The 14,998-nt window shown below is 34.5% G+C and overlaps 1 protein-coding gene across 1 annotated transcript in view; it reads left to right on the forward strand.

The window, feature by feature from the left end:
• Positions 1 to 10,701, forward strand: part of LOC111688472 — a 37,133-nt gene extending 26,432 nt beyond the window's left edge. The window contains exons 2-5 of the mRNA XM_046953100.1: positions 480 to 7,966; positions 9,125 to 9,253; positions 9,312 to 9,985; positions 10,445 to 10,701. Coding sequence (XP_046809056.1) covers positions 523 to 7,966; positions 9,125 to 9,253; positions 9,312 to 9,985; positions 10,445 to 10,669 — 8,472 coding nt within the window. The 5' untranslated portion in view covers positions 480 to 522 and the 3' untranslated portion in view covers positions 10,670 to 10,701. The remainder of the gene's footprint in view (positions 1 to 479; positions 7,967 to 9,124; positions 9,254 to 9,311; positions 9,986 to 10,444) is intronic.
• Positions 10,702 to 14,998: the final 4,297 nt, after the last annotated feature.

A 14,998-nucleotide genomic window follows, 5' to 3' on the forward strand; every position in this document is an offset into this window, starting at 1 on the left:
ATCTATCTATCTATCTATCTATCTATCTATCTATCTATCTATCTATCTATCTATCTATCTATCTATCTATCTATCTATCTATTATCTATCTATTTATCTATCTATCTATCTATCTATCTATCTATCTATCTATCTATCTATCTATCTATCTATCTATCTATCTATCTATCTATCTATCTATCTATCTATCTATCTATCTATCTATCTATCTATCTATCTATCTATCTATCTATCTATCTATCTATCTATCTATCTATCTATCTATCTATCTATCTATCTATCTATCTATCTATCTATCTATCTATCTATCTATCTATCTATCTATCTATCTATCTATCTATCAATCTTCTATCTATCTATCTATCTATCTATCTATCTATCTATCTATCTATCTATCTATCTATCTATCTATCTATCTATCTACCTATCTTTATTATTTTTCGAACGTTATATTAATTCCTGTTTTTATTTCCTTTCAGACGCTCCCTAAAAACATACACACCCACACACAGAAATCAAACTATGGACCCTAGCAGACATCACGATTTTTTAGCCAATCCTGATGAACGTTCCAATCGGAGCACATATTATGGACGCGAAATACCTGAAATAACATCACATCATTATTATGGACCCGCAACAACGACAACAAGGACAGTTAGCAGTAATAGTACGCGAAAACCTTGTGGTTGTACGACAACGGGGAGTGGTTCAACGGCCGGTAGTATAACGTGCAATGGTTGTCGTTTAAATCCACCTGATGAGGGAGGCGGAGGAGGGGGAGGTTGGTCCACAACAATGGCAACTAATAATCAAACGGAACATATGCATAGAGGTGCTGCTGTGGGTGCGGGTCCAGGAGCTGGAGGAATGGGTAGTATGGCGGGGGACTATCATCATCGTATGGCTACTGAAACTGCCATGCGTTCTAATATAAGACAAAGTCCTATGTATGCACCGCCACAGCATCATCAACAGCAGGCGCAACATCCGCAGCAAAACATAAATCCTGCGAGTATGTTGCCAACGCAACAACATCCTGGTCATGTGGGGAATATGACGGGTGTTAGAACAAGTTATTGGGGACATTCGAACACAACAAATAGCAGTAGTACAACACAGCCATATGGCAGTGTTGGTGATGAACATTTAGATATTAGTGTTACACGACGAAATGCAACTGTTCCCGCGCCACCACCTCCCCACCATGACTATGGACCTCCCTATAAGACAATGTCAATGCCAACGAATGCCACACATTCAAGCCAACATAGCAGTAGCTACCCGTTACCTACATCTTCTCTGCACTCTTCAAATCCTCTACACCAAAGGGTTAGTGCAATAGCAGGAGGAGTTGGAGGAGGAATGGCAAGTGCGGCTGCTGTTAGTAGTAACCAGGCCAATACCCCTTATAAAGAACAACGCATTTATGATTATCAAAAATACTCTACACCTTCCACGGCTGCAGCTGCCACGTCTAAAATGCCCTATAATCAAGCACCTACGTCCGCCAACATGTATGAGGGTCATCACCTGAGTAGTCAGGCCATGACTAAAGGTCTACCAATCGATCATCATGTTATTAATCCCAGCAATATGCCAACATCTAAAGAACAACATCCAAGTCCTAATTATGCCCGCAAATGTCCACAAATGTATGCGCCCGAAGAACAAACTACTGCACATCAGCATCTATATATGTCAACGCCTCAATTTAGCTCGGATAAGTTTACACGGGCATCGCCTCATCAGGCGCCACCACCACCACTACCCGCACCGATCGTAACAAGTGATTATTCTAAATTAAGAGAAAGTCCTAGTGGGAGTTCTTATTTGCACAGCAGCTCCGATAAATATCTACAGCATAGTACGCATTTAAGAGAATCTCCACAATTTTCCACACACTCGTCGACCCAACCAACAAACCGTAATCCTACGGCGTATTATGGTGTACAACAACCACAAAATCCCTCCAAAATACTCCCACCGGAAATGTCCTCATCTTCCTCCTCATCAGCCATTGTAATGAAACAACAAAGTCATCAACATGCCAACACCGCAACACATCAACATTATCAGTATTCAAAGAGTCCACTACCTCCACCATTACCACCGTCCCATATGCAAACGACGCCACAATCATTAACCACTCATAATTCCCAACAAATGGCAGCTCAAAAACAAACATTAGTAAATGTTGCCGGCCCGCCACCGGGTTCTTTACATTCACAACGTTATTTAATGGATAGTGTAAAGCGGGAAGAACTGGAGATATACGAAGCTTCTAATCCATCTAGTGTTCGCCATGGGAGTACTAATGCGTCTGCTGGTATCTATATTAATCCATATAATACTCCACCACCTACAGTTGCAGATAATTGCTGTAAAGAGGTGGCATTATCCAATTCTTCCTCGCCCTATACTACCGGCTCGGCCACTCCCAATTACCGGGTAGAATCTCCACAATTTTATCCTACCAAATATGCCAAGTTAAGCATGAATGAGAATCTAAACAGCAGCAAACATTCGCTGCTCAATCAAAATACTCCACCGCCCAGTAGGGCACCCAGTCAAAGAGGGCTTCAGCATCAGGCCAACTACTATTATGAGGGCAATTCACATTCGGCTCCCTCACCGGCAGCGGCCACAGCAGCCTCGCCTTCACCGTCTGCTCTGCTGACGACCACTTCTCAAACTCCCATGCATCATACAGAGTATATGTCTTCTACTATGCCCAGTGGGCCACCACCAGCAAACTCCTCCTCTCAATTGGTAGCGGCAAATATGCCCTCTTCCTATGCCTCACAACCTTCATTAACGGCTCAGCATCATCAACATCTAACGCAGCAGCAGCCACATCCACAACATCATCTTCAACATCCTCCCTCTTCAGCTGCATTAAGACACAATGATCTAATGATAACGGTGCAACCTTCCACAACACATCCCTATGAACGTGCAATACTACATCCTAATCAGCCATCTTCGGCGGCCCCTTCCGCCTTGGCTCCACAACATTTAAAATCAAAAACGAGTTTAATACATCCATCAGCCAATTCCTCTTCCTCCTTAGCCCTACAAATGCCCCCGGTGGGCAGTGCTACAGCAGCGAAACCCCTGGCAAAACATCAAAAACCCAATTATCGTGAATTGATTAATCAAAAATTGGCTTTACGTAATGCCACCTCCGAGGAAGAGCTTAATATGCAGATTATTAAAAAGACTTTAAATGTGGATACACAAAACATTAGAGCGGTGCCAGCTAATCCCTTAACGGTTAGTAATCGAGCTCCAACGGCACGAGATTCCAGCTTAAAAGCCTCTAAACCTTTAAACTCCGTAATGGTAACACACAGTGCATTGCCTTCAACGGCCCGTGTTATTGACTTGCCGGAAGCTTTACCTGCACGTATTTGCATTAAGCAGGAAGAGGAAAAGCCCTCTTCTTCCTCTGGCGGCGGTGGAGGTGGTAGTACCACAGCCTCTTCTCCTCTAGATCTCTCTATGCGCACGGTTAAAACCAAGGCAGATTCTACAGAATATAAATATCAACAAAGACCTTCTGCACGCGTAACACAAAATGCCAGTTCTACTACCTCCTCCTCGTCGCCGGCAGAAGGACGTTATACTTTGCCTCGAGTGGATTCTACACCTATATTTTCGGTACATGCTTTTGAACCAGCAGCTACTAATCGGCAAAGCCACTCCCGCCATAATTCTTTGGAGAGAAGAAATTATACTCCTCCCACGGCAGCACAACAGCAGGTTACACAAAGTCCTAGTTTAACAGCTGGTAGTCCTTATCCTCCGGCATCCACACAACACATTCCAACGGCTCCATCCTCCTCAACACATCATCCTTATGCTAATAGAGAAACTGGAAATAGTGGCCTAACAAGAAGAATGGATATGCCTCCCCAATCGTCTGCATCCCTAAATTGTTATGAAAACTCTTTGGTTATTAAAACAGCTCCTAAGATAAATAATCTAAATAGTGATTTAGTGGTAAGACCCTCAACCATAACAGCTGCTTCTACTGCTGCGGTACAATCCTCCTCCACTTCCGCACAACCCAGCCGGCCTAGTGTTTTGGAAACCAATCCCTATGCTACGGTTATTAAGACAGAGAACAAGCGTTACAATGAAACACCACCCATCTCTACGCAACATACTTTGGCGGCCGTGGAAAGATTGCCACCCGACACCAGTATTATGGCCTTGCCGGCCCGCAATCCCTATGGAGTGGTGCGCACAGCCATACAAACAAATCATAATAACAATATCTCAAGTTCAAATCCTACACCTCCATCAGCTGCCAGCAATTATTCGCTGGCCTGTGAAAAGAATCCCAACTTTTTGGGACGTAAACGTCATCTTCAAGAATACTCCCAGCAAATGTCTCTCAATGAACCGGAGGCTAAACATAAACGTTATATGGAAACGAGCACAAAATCACCAATAGCCATGAGACCCGCAGATATTTCTGTTATCGCAGTAAATGAGGTTAAACAAGAAGAAAGAGAAAAAAGTAGAAACTTACTTTCCGAAGAGGTGCATAGTTCGGTTATAGCTTCCACTACAAATAATCATATTATTAACAGTTCACAAAATTCCAAAGTTATTGTTAATAATGTAAATGTAACAAATCCCGGTAATACTTCCTCCGTTTTAGTGGTTTGCAAACAAGAACCTTTAACTCCTACCGGTGATTTAAACAATTCCTGTTTAACTGCTTCATCTTGTATTAAAACTACTGAAATGCCGGCAAATTCCTTTACTGCGCGCATACGTACTAAGGCGGAGTTGAAAGGCTTCACTTTCAATCCACCAACACCGGCTCCAGCTATACAAAACAAGGATATTTGTGAAACTAATAAACCGCCAAACATTCCTCCTGCCCAATTGAATATTAAGCAAGAAGAGGAGGAGGAAGAGCAGGAAGAGGAGGAGGAGCTAAAGAAAGAGCAAAAACTAATTCCTGCAGAGAAAATTAAAGAGGAACTAGTTAGCAAAATAGAATTGCCCTCAATACCCGGTTTAAATGATGAATTTGAGGAAAAGAGTCTTTTAGATTTTGGTTGGAGCAATACTTGCAATAACTTTATGGAACAGCTGTTAACAAGGCCGTTGGGAAAAAAGAAAGTAACGACCATTAAAAACTTAAAAGAAACAGATATGTTGGTGACTTCTAGTGAAGTGGTAACAACAACATCTAGCAACAAACTGGAGATAACAGAAAACAACAATTTTTCCACTATGGAATCGGCAGATAATACCACACGCAGTTCCTTTACACGCCTAGAGGCACAAGGTGTTGACTCTAGTATGACATTTAATAACAACCAACAAGATTCTATCAATTCACAAAGTTCACAATTTAACCATAAAAAATTGTCGAAAACCGAACGGGAAAAGAAACGTTATCAGCAGGAAAAACGTTTGGCGGAAAGACTAAAAGCTAAAGAATCCTCTTCAGAAAGTGAAGATGAATTGGATAAACGTAAGACTGAACGTTTAAAGAAACCACCCATGAAAACAAAACATAAAATGAAATCCAACAAAACGCCGGGCACCAACTCAAATAGTTCGGATAAAAATAGATTTTCCGATTGTGGTTCGGACTCTAGCAGCACAGAGATGTTGGAGGATAAACAGAATACTAAACAAAAGTCAGCTGATAAAATAGAAATTAAAGAAGAATTAAAGGAAATGGCGGAGCAAAATGAGAAACAAGACAACATAAACAAGAACAACAACGAAAAATGTGATATTAAATTAGAAAAAGATAAGGAAGAGAAAGAAGAAATAGGAGAAGAGAATAAGAAAAAAGAGGAAATTAAGAAACTAAACAAAGAGGAAAAGCCATTAATTAAAAAAGAAAACGTCGTCAGCAACCACAAAGATTTGGAATTGAATAAAACCAAAAGAAAAGAGAATAGTGCAGCGGAAACCACAGAAAATGAAGAAGATGATGAGGAACAAGATGAAGAGGAGGATGATGAAGAACAAGAGGAGGATCAAGAAAAGCAAGAAAATAAACAAAATTCTACACAAAAAGGCAAAATTAATAAACAAGCCTTAAACACCATGACCAGAAGCAAACGTAAACAGGAATTGGAGCAACAATTGGCCAATAGCAAAGTTTTGCGTAATGATAAGATAATAAGAAACTTCTCCAATGCCAATTCTAGCAGCAAAATCAAACGCAAATATAACCGTAAATATAACACCGTTAATAGTCTTTTAGAATCGGGAGGCTTAAGTCGAGAATCGGGCATAATGAAATCTACTCGCTTAAAAGCTAAACTAGAAAGAAATGGCGGTAAATTGAATATAATCAAAAACAATAAAGTGAAAAACAACAATAAACTGTCAAACAACAATAGCAAAGATTTGGGCAACAACAACAACAAATTGAAAAATGCTAAACCGGAAAATGTACACGATCGTAATGTTATAGATTTATATCGTTTCAAAAGAGCACTCAAAGTGCCACCCAGTTTGATTAATATTAAACATCCAGGAGCGCATAAAATTGCCGCCTCTCTACCGGATTTGGAAAGACATGCTGAAGCCTTAGAAGCCTATGCCAAGAAACGTAAAAAGAACTCTTTGGAAAAACAAACAAAATTTAAAAATTCCCAAAGTTTAGGAAACAAAATCAAAACGGAAACACATGATACCGCAAACAACGCCAACGATATGGAAGAACCTAAATCCATAATAGATCTGTTACATTCACGCGTAACTAAAGCATCTGGCATGAATGTGCGCAATAAAACCACCACCACAACGGCGGTGTACAGGCCCACCAAACCCTGCTGTACCACCAGTTCTAATAATACGAAATCTCAACTAAATAACAGCAACAACAACTGTGGCATGTTTAGTGAAACATCTCAGACCACCGAGTCCAGTGAATTGCAAATGTTGCCGGAATTGAAAAAAGACTCCGATATAGAGGAAGACAATGATGACAATGACTCCACGAATGGTGGCAAGAAAAGACATTTTAGTATATTTGATACTAAAGTTTTGCCCACAAAAACCCGCACCGAATCCAAATTACAGCAGAAGAAAGAAAACATACGTGAGATATTTGTGGGTGATGATAGGCCCGCCTCGGCACCGCCCGAAATGACACAAACACTAGACTCTTGTGAAAAAATGACTTATGAGCAGAAATACGAACAATTTCTGCAACAAATGAATATAGTGGTTAGTGCTGATACCTTGGGTAGGTTAGGACGTTCGGCTGCTGCCAAAAAACTACCCTCCACAGCCAATGGTAGACAAGAATTATCCAGCCTTAATATTAAACAAGAAGAAAATGATACCGAATCCACTGTCATGGATGGTGATGATCTTAAAGAGGATCACAAATCCGTACCCAATCATTTTCGCAAACGTCGTGGTAAATATCTAAGACGCAAAGGTTCTTCTGGTTTTGATTACATACGCAAAAAGAAAAAACCCACCCCAGCATCATCCACCTCAAATCAAAACAATACTCAGCAACAACAACACCACAATGGTCCTCTTTCGAATCTTCACCATTACTCCATAAAATCGGAAAAATACGATATGGATGAGTATGAAAATAAAATCAAGACCGAAGATGATGTTAGTCGTGAAATACAGAAATGGGTACTCAACAAGGGTGTAGGACAGAGTACTATGCATAAGGCGGCGCGTCAAGGTTATATAGATGTGATAGTTTATTGTTTAGATCGTATGGGCATGAATCCGGATCAAAAAGATAATGCTGGCTATACTCCATTGCATGAGGCTTGCACCAATGGTTGGCTAAATATTGCTCGTGTTTTATTGCAATACGGAGCGAATCATTCGGAGGCAGCTCATTCGGGTATACGGCCGCTACATGAGGCTAGTGAAAATGATCATGAGGAAATTGTTCGTTTGCTATTATCCTATGGTGCTGATCCCTTATTGGCTACCTATTCAGGTGGGTATTATATCTAGTTTCAGTTTAATTATAATTCAGTTTTAGATCAGTTCCAGTTGAGTTATAGTTAAGTGCTAGTTCTGTTTTAATTTAGTTCAGTTATAGCTTAGTTCTAGTTCAGTTCGATGTCAGTTTTAGTTCAGTTCTATGTAAGTTCTAGTTCAGTTCTATATTAGTTCTAGTTCAGTTCTAATTTAGTTCTAGTTCAATTCTATTTCAGTTCTAGTTCAGTTCAAGTTCAGTTCTAATTCAGTTCTAGTTTAGTTCTAGTTTAGTTCTAGTTTAGATCTAGTTCAGTTCTAGTTTAGTTCTAGTTCAGTTCTAGTTCAGTTCTGTTTTAGGTCAGTTCCAGTTTAGTATTGGTTTAGTTCTAGTTCAGTATTAGTTTATTTAGAACTGAATTATGTTTAGTTCTAGTTCAGTTCTAGTTCAGTTCTAGTTCTGTTCTAGTTCTGTTCTAGTTCTGTTCTAGTTCTGTTCTAGTTCTGTTCTAGTTCAGTTCTAGTTCTGTTCTAGTTCAGTTCTAGTTTAGTTGTAGTTCAGTTCTAGTTCAGTTCTAGTTCAGTTCTAGTTCAGTTCTAGTTCAGTTCTAGTTCAGTTCTAGTTCTAGTTCAGTTCTAGTTCAGTTCTAGTTCAGTTCTAGTTCTGTTTTAGGACAGTTTTGTATTGGTTTAGTTCTAGTTCAGTTCTAGTTTCGTATTGGTTTAGTTCTAGTTTAGTTCTAGTTCAGTTCTAGTTCAGTTCTAGTTCAGTTCTAGTTCAGTTCTAGTTCTAGTTCAGTTCTAGTTCAGTTCTGGTTCAGTTCTAGTTCAGTTCTAGTTCAGTTCTAGTTCAGTTCTAGTTCAGTTCGATGTCAGTTTTAGTTCAGTTCTATGTAAGTTCTAGTTCAGTTCTAGTTCTGTTCTAGTTCAGTTCTAGTTCAGTTCTAGTTCAGTTCTAGTTCAGTTCAAGTTCAGTTCTAGTTCAGTTCTAGTTCAGTTCTAGTTCAGTTCTAGTTCAGTTCTAGTTCAGTTCTAGTTCAGTTCTAGTTCAGTTCTAGTTCAGTTCTAGTGCAGTGATAGTTCAATTTTACTTCATTCTCAGGTCAGTTTTAGATAACATTAGATTCAATCATATTAAGCTTTCAATCATTGTAAGCGTTTTGTTTTCTCTTACCAGGTCAAACTCCCTTAATGTTAGCTTCAAGCAAAACAATGCGTGATATTTTAAGTAATCATTTAGTAGATGTACAAAGTATGGGACCTGAACGTAAGCCATGGCGTTTTAATGGACCATGGGATATATATGGTGAGTTATCCTAGACAATTTTGTTAATTAAATAACTAATTAATTACCCTTTCCGTAGATTCTTCGGAATGTGGTTATAATATATTTGAGGGTGCACCAAATACAGTATGTGATATGAGCCGAGCTCTTTTACGTAGAGGTTCTTTAACCAATAATCAAATGTATCATCAAAATAATAAAAAACTAAACAATGTGCTCAATACAACAATTAATACACCAACAGCCGGAGTATTAGCAACAACAGCAGCAACAAACAGTTTAACTTCAACCATACAGGCATTAACAAATAATCTCAATTCAACAATAACTTCTTCTACAACTGCTGCTGCCGCCGCCTCTTCGGGCCAAAGTGCAATAATAAGTAATGCAGCAAGTAGTGCAACAACTAATAGTAATACCACTACAACTACAACGTTACCGCCAACAACTGAAACTCTACAGTCCAAAACAAAAGTTGGAGAGTCTACCTCTAAGTCCATGATGGAAAAATGTGCTGTTGTTTTGGATAATATAGATCGTTTCAATTCTGTACGTTTACACAATGATAATAAACCGGAAATTTTAGTAGAAAATTCCGATAGCGATGGTGAAATGTTCGAATTTGAAGAGGCCGACGTTTTACTACCGCCTTTGTATTTATTAAAGGATGAGGGTACCCAAGATAAATGGGTATTACTAAATGATTTGTGCAATTTACTTAAAGTTAAATCTAAGGATACTCTATTGAATAAGGTAAGTGTAGAGTTCCGGGCCAAATTTATATTATTTGTAGGTCAGTTCTAATTCAGTTCTAATTGAGTTCTAGTTCTGTTATAGTTCTATTCTAGTTCTGTTCTAGTTCTGCTCTAATTCTGTTCTAGTTCTGTTCTAGTTCTGTTCTAGTTCTGTTCTAGTTCTGTTCTAGTTCTGTTCTAGTTCTGTTCTAGTTTTTTTGTTCTAGTTCAGTTCTAGTTCAGTTCTAGTTCAGTTCTAGTTCAGTTCCAGTTCAGTTCTAGTTCAGTTCTAGTTCAGTTCTAGTTCAGTTCTAGTTCAGTTCTAGTTCAGTTCTAGTTCAGTTTTAGTTCAGTTCTAGTTCAGTTCTAGTTCAGTTCTAGTTCAGTTTTAGTTCAGTTCTAGTACAGTTCTAGTTCAGTTCTAGATTATTTATTAGACTTTACTTACCATTTTTGTTTTTTTTTCGTTTTCTTTTAGATTTATCCCTCTAACTCGTCTTCATCAGCAGCTTCCGTAGCATCCGCTCACAAAAGTCTAATGCGTGAATTGAAAATGTCGGATTTCCTGGAGAAGGCGACATGTTTACAGCTTTTGTGCGCCGGTGAAAAAATAAATATATGCGCCTCAAAGGTTGTCCTTATAAAATACAACGAGAATGTTAGAAACTTATTAGGGGTGAAAACAATATTAATGAAATTTTAGAAATAAATGAAAATTTTGAAAAGGAAAAACACAAAAAAAAACAAGTTTTACAAGCAACAAAATAGAAAAACAGAAAAATATTATTAAGATAAGAGAAAAAAAAACAAACAAATTATACAATATATTAAGTAATAATAATAATAATTAATAGTTATTAAGCTTTAAAACTTAAAGAAAACACTTATATTTATATAAAATTATATAAAAACAAAAGAAACAAAATTATGAAAAACAAATTAACAAATAAAAGAAAATAATTAAAAAAATAGTTTTTAATTTTTATATAGTATTTAAGGTAAACAAAAAAAAATAACAACACAAATATAAAAAAATAAATAATTTAATTAATTAAATAAAAATATTTTTTAATTATAAATTAAATAAAAATTAACAAAAAAAAACTTAAAATATAAAATTAAATATTTAATAAATAAAGAAAATGTGTATTATTGTGTGTTAAATACGAAAAAATTAATAACACACACTAAACAAACAATAGCAACAACAACAAAATATTATGTAATAAATAAATTAAAATATAATTTAACTTTATAAATAAAATTAAACTACAAAACAAATAAAAAACAAAAACAAAAACAACTTTATGTGCATATATTAGTTTTAGTTAAAAAACAAAAATAATTTTTTTTTTTTATAAATAAATATATAATTTTTATATATTTTTAAAAAAAAACAACAACAACTCCTTCCCTATACTATTATTATTATTACAATTACTATATTGTATATGTATGTGTTTAATATTTACATATATTATTTATTTTATAAGTTATTTTTTTTTATTATTTTTTAGTTAAAACTTTATTAATTTGTTTTTGTTTTAAGTTATATTTCTAAAATAAATTTATTTTTAAGTTTTTTTAGTACTAATTTAAACTTAACTTTAGAAAAAAAAAACTATTGTTTTTTTATAAAAAAAATATCATTTTCTAATTAACAAAACTTATTAATAACAATAACAATAACTTTGCAATAAAAATTCTAAATGCTTTAAACAAAATTTAAACAATTTCAATGAAATTTGTTATAAAAAAAAATTTACAAAAATTTACACATATATTGTTTTTTTTTTAATTTAGTTTAATCCTAACCCTGCCAAAAAAAAGGGGCGAAAAATGAACAATAAAAAAATATATTAAAAAATTAAATTTTTCTTAAATTTCTTTTTGTTTATTTTTAGTTTTACTTTTTCAATTTTGCTTATTTTTCTATTTTTAACTTTAGTTCTGTTCTAGTTGAGTTCCAGTTTAGTTCGTCAACTCGGCAAGTTCTAGTACTGATACTATTTTACTTCTCTTTTAGGTCTGTTACAATTCAGTTATAGTTTAGTTCTTGTTTAAAGCTAATTCAGTTCTAGTTCATTTCTAGTTTATTTCTAGTTCTGTTCTGTTTATGTTTCAGTTCTGTTTTAGTTCTGTTCTAGTTCAGTTCTACTTCAGTTCTATTTCGGATCTAGTTGAGTTCTCGTTCAGTTCTAATGCCGTTCTTGTTCAGTTTTAGTTCATTTCTAGTTCCGTTTTAGTTCTTTTCTAGTTCTGTTGTAGTTCTAGTTTAGTTTTGTTCTCGTTCTGTTCCAGTTATGTTCTAGTTCTGTTTTAGTTCTGTTCTAGTTCTAGTTCATTTCTAGTTTAGTTTTAATTCAGTTCAGTTCTAGTTCAATTCCGTTCTTATTCAGCTCTATTTCAGTTCCTTTTTATTTCTAGTACAGTTCTACATTGGCTCTAGTTCTGTTCTAGTTCATTTGTAGTTAAGTTCTTGTCCAAATCTAATTCAGTTCTAGTTCAGCTCAATTTCAATCTACTCGAGCTCTAGTTCTGTTAAGTTCATTTTGTTCTAGTTCAGTTGTAGTTCAATTCTAGTTCAGTTGTAGTTCTACGTCCAGTTCAGCTGTAGTTCATTTCTAGTTTAGTTCTTGCTTAAATCCAATTCAGTTCTTGTCCAGTTTAAATCCAGTTTTAGTTCTGCTCCAGATAGGTTAAAGTTCTGTTTTAGTTCAGTTCTAGTTCGGTTATAGTTCACTTCTAATTCAGTTCTAGTTCAGTTCTAGTTCTCTTCTAGTTTTGTTCTCGTTCTGTTCTAGTTATGTTCCAGTTCTGTTCTAGTTCAGTTCTAGTTCGGTTCTAGTTTACAGTTTTAGTTCGGTTGTATTTCAGTTCTAGTTTAGTTCCAGTTCAGTTTTAGTTCAGTTTTAGTTCAGTTCTAGTTCAGTTCTAGTTCAGTTCTAGTTAATCTCTAGATCAGTACTAGTTCAGTTCTAGTTCTAGTTCAGTTCTAGTTCAGTTCTAGTTTAGTACTAGTACAGTTCTAGTTCAGTTCTAGTTTAGTTCTAGTTCAGTTCTAGTTCAGTTCTAGTTCAGTTTTAGTTCAGTTCTAGTTCAGTACTAGTTCTGTTCTAGTTCAGTTCTAGTCCAGTTCTAGTTCGGTTCTAGTCCAGTTTAAGTTCTGTTTTAGTTCAGTTCTAGGTCAGTTAAGTTCTATTTCCGTTTTAGTTCAGTCCTAGTTCAGTTTTAGTTCATTTCTAGTTCAGTTCTAGTTTAATTCAAGTTCAGTTCTAGTTCAGTTCTTGTTCAGTTCTAATTCATTTCCAGTTCAGTCCTAGTTCTGTTCTAGTTCTGTTCTAGTTCTTTTCTAGTTCTGTTCTAGTTCTGTTCTGTTCTAGTTCTTGTTCTGTTCTAGTTCTGTTCTAGTTCTGTTCTAGTTCTGTTCTAGTTCTGTTCTAGTTCTGTTCTAGTTCTGTTCTAGTTCTGTTCTAGTTCTGTTCTACTTCTGTTCTAGTTCTGTTCTAGTTCTGTTCTAGTTCTGTTCTTGTTCTGTTTTAGTTCAGTTCTAGTTCTGTTCTAGTTCTGTTCTAGTTCTGTTCTAGTTCTATTCTAGTTCTGTTCTAGTTCTATTCTAGTTCTGTTCTAGTTCTATTTCGTTTATGTTTCAGTTCTGTTTTAGTTCTGTTCTAGTTCAGTTCTACTTCAGTTCTATTTCGGATCTAGTTGAGTTCTCGTTCAGTTCTAATGCCGTTCTTGTTCAGTTTTAGTTCATTTCTAGTTCCGTTTTCTTTTATTTTATTTTCTAGTTCTGTTGTAGTTCTAGTTTAGTTTTGTTCTCGTTCTGTTCCAGTTATGTTCTAGTTCTGTTTTAGTTCTGTTTTAGTTCTGTTTTAGTTCTGTTTTAGTTCTGTTCTAGTTCTGTTCTAGTTCTCTTCTAGTTCTGTTCTAGTTCTCTTCTAGTTCTGTTATTGTTTTGTTTTAGTTCTGTTCTAGTTCCTTTTTAGTTTTTTTTTCTAGTTTTGTTTTAGTTCTGTTTAATTTCTTTTCTAATTATGTTCTAGGTCTGTTCTAGTCCTGTTTTAATTCTGTTATACTTTTGTTCTTTTAATGTTCTATTCTAGTATTGTTCTATTTCAGTTCTGGATCAATTCTATATAGAATAATAAAATAAATTAATGTTTTTTTTTTAATAAATTAAAATTACAAAATTTTAAAAATCTTTGTAAAAATTTAAATAATTTTTATTGCAAATATTTTAAAGTCAATTCAATGAATCATAGTTTGAAATCATTTTAATTTAAAACTAAAACAATTATAAAAGAAAGAATTTTAATTTCAAAAAGTATGAGGGTGATGAGATAAAAAAAGACCAAGAATAATTAAATTTGGTACAAGTAAGAAAAAAGTGAATGTTTTTTTTTTTTTTGAAAAAAAGTGAAAGTGATAATTAAGGTGCTATAAAATGAAACCAACAAAAAAAAAAGAATGAACGAAGAAAGAAATTTTTGTAAATGAAAAATGTGTGAACAGCAAGTTGTGTTAAAATAAATAAACAAAAACAATATTATGAAATAAACAAATTTAGTAAAAAATAAAAGAAAATAAATTTAAAGAAAAATTAGTTAAGTGTAAACAAAATTTAAAGAAATATTTATAAATAAAAAAAAAGATAAAAGGCATTGATTTATGGAGAAATAATTAAGTTTGCCTTTAATTTAATAAAATTTAAACTATTTTATTTAAATAAAAGAAATTATTTTAAAAATAATTTAAAACTTTTTAAAAACTAACTTTTCCTATTTAACATAAAATTGAAATAATTTTAATGTTGAGTTTAGTTATAGAAAATATAAAAATAAATTTAAAAAAAAATAAATTATTTTATAATTTTAATGCAATATGTATTTAATTTTCCGTTTTTTTTATAGAAATAATTTATTTATAAAAATAATTGTAAAAATTATAAAAAAAAGATGAAAAGAAATTCTTTAAAATTAATTTAAAAATAATAAAATGTTTTATATGTGAAAATGGATTATGATTAATA

This window comes from Lucilia cuprina, chromosome 5 (genome assembly GCF_022045245.1).
Source record: "Lucilia cuprina isolate Lc7/37 chromosome 5, ASM2204524v1, whole genome shotgun sequence".
NCBI lineage: Eukaryota > Metazoa > Arthropoda > Insecta > Diptera > Calliphoridae > Lucilia > Lucilia cuprina.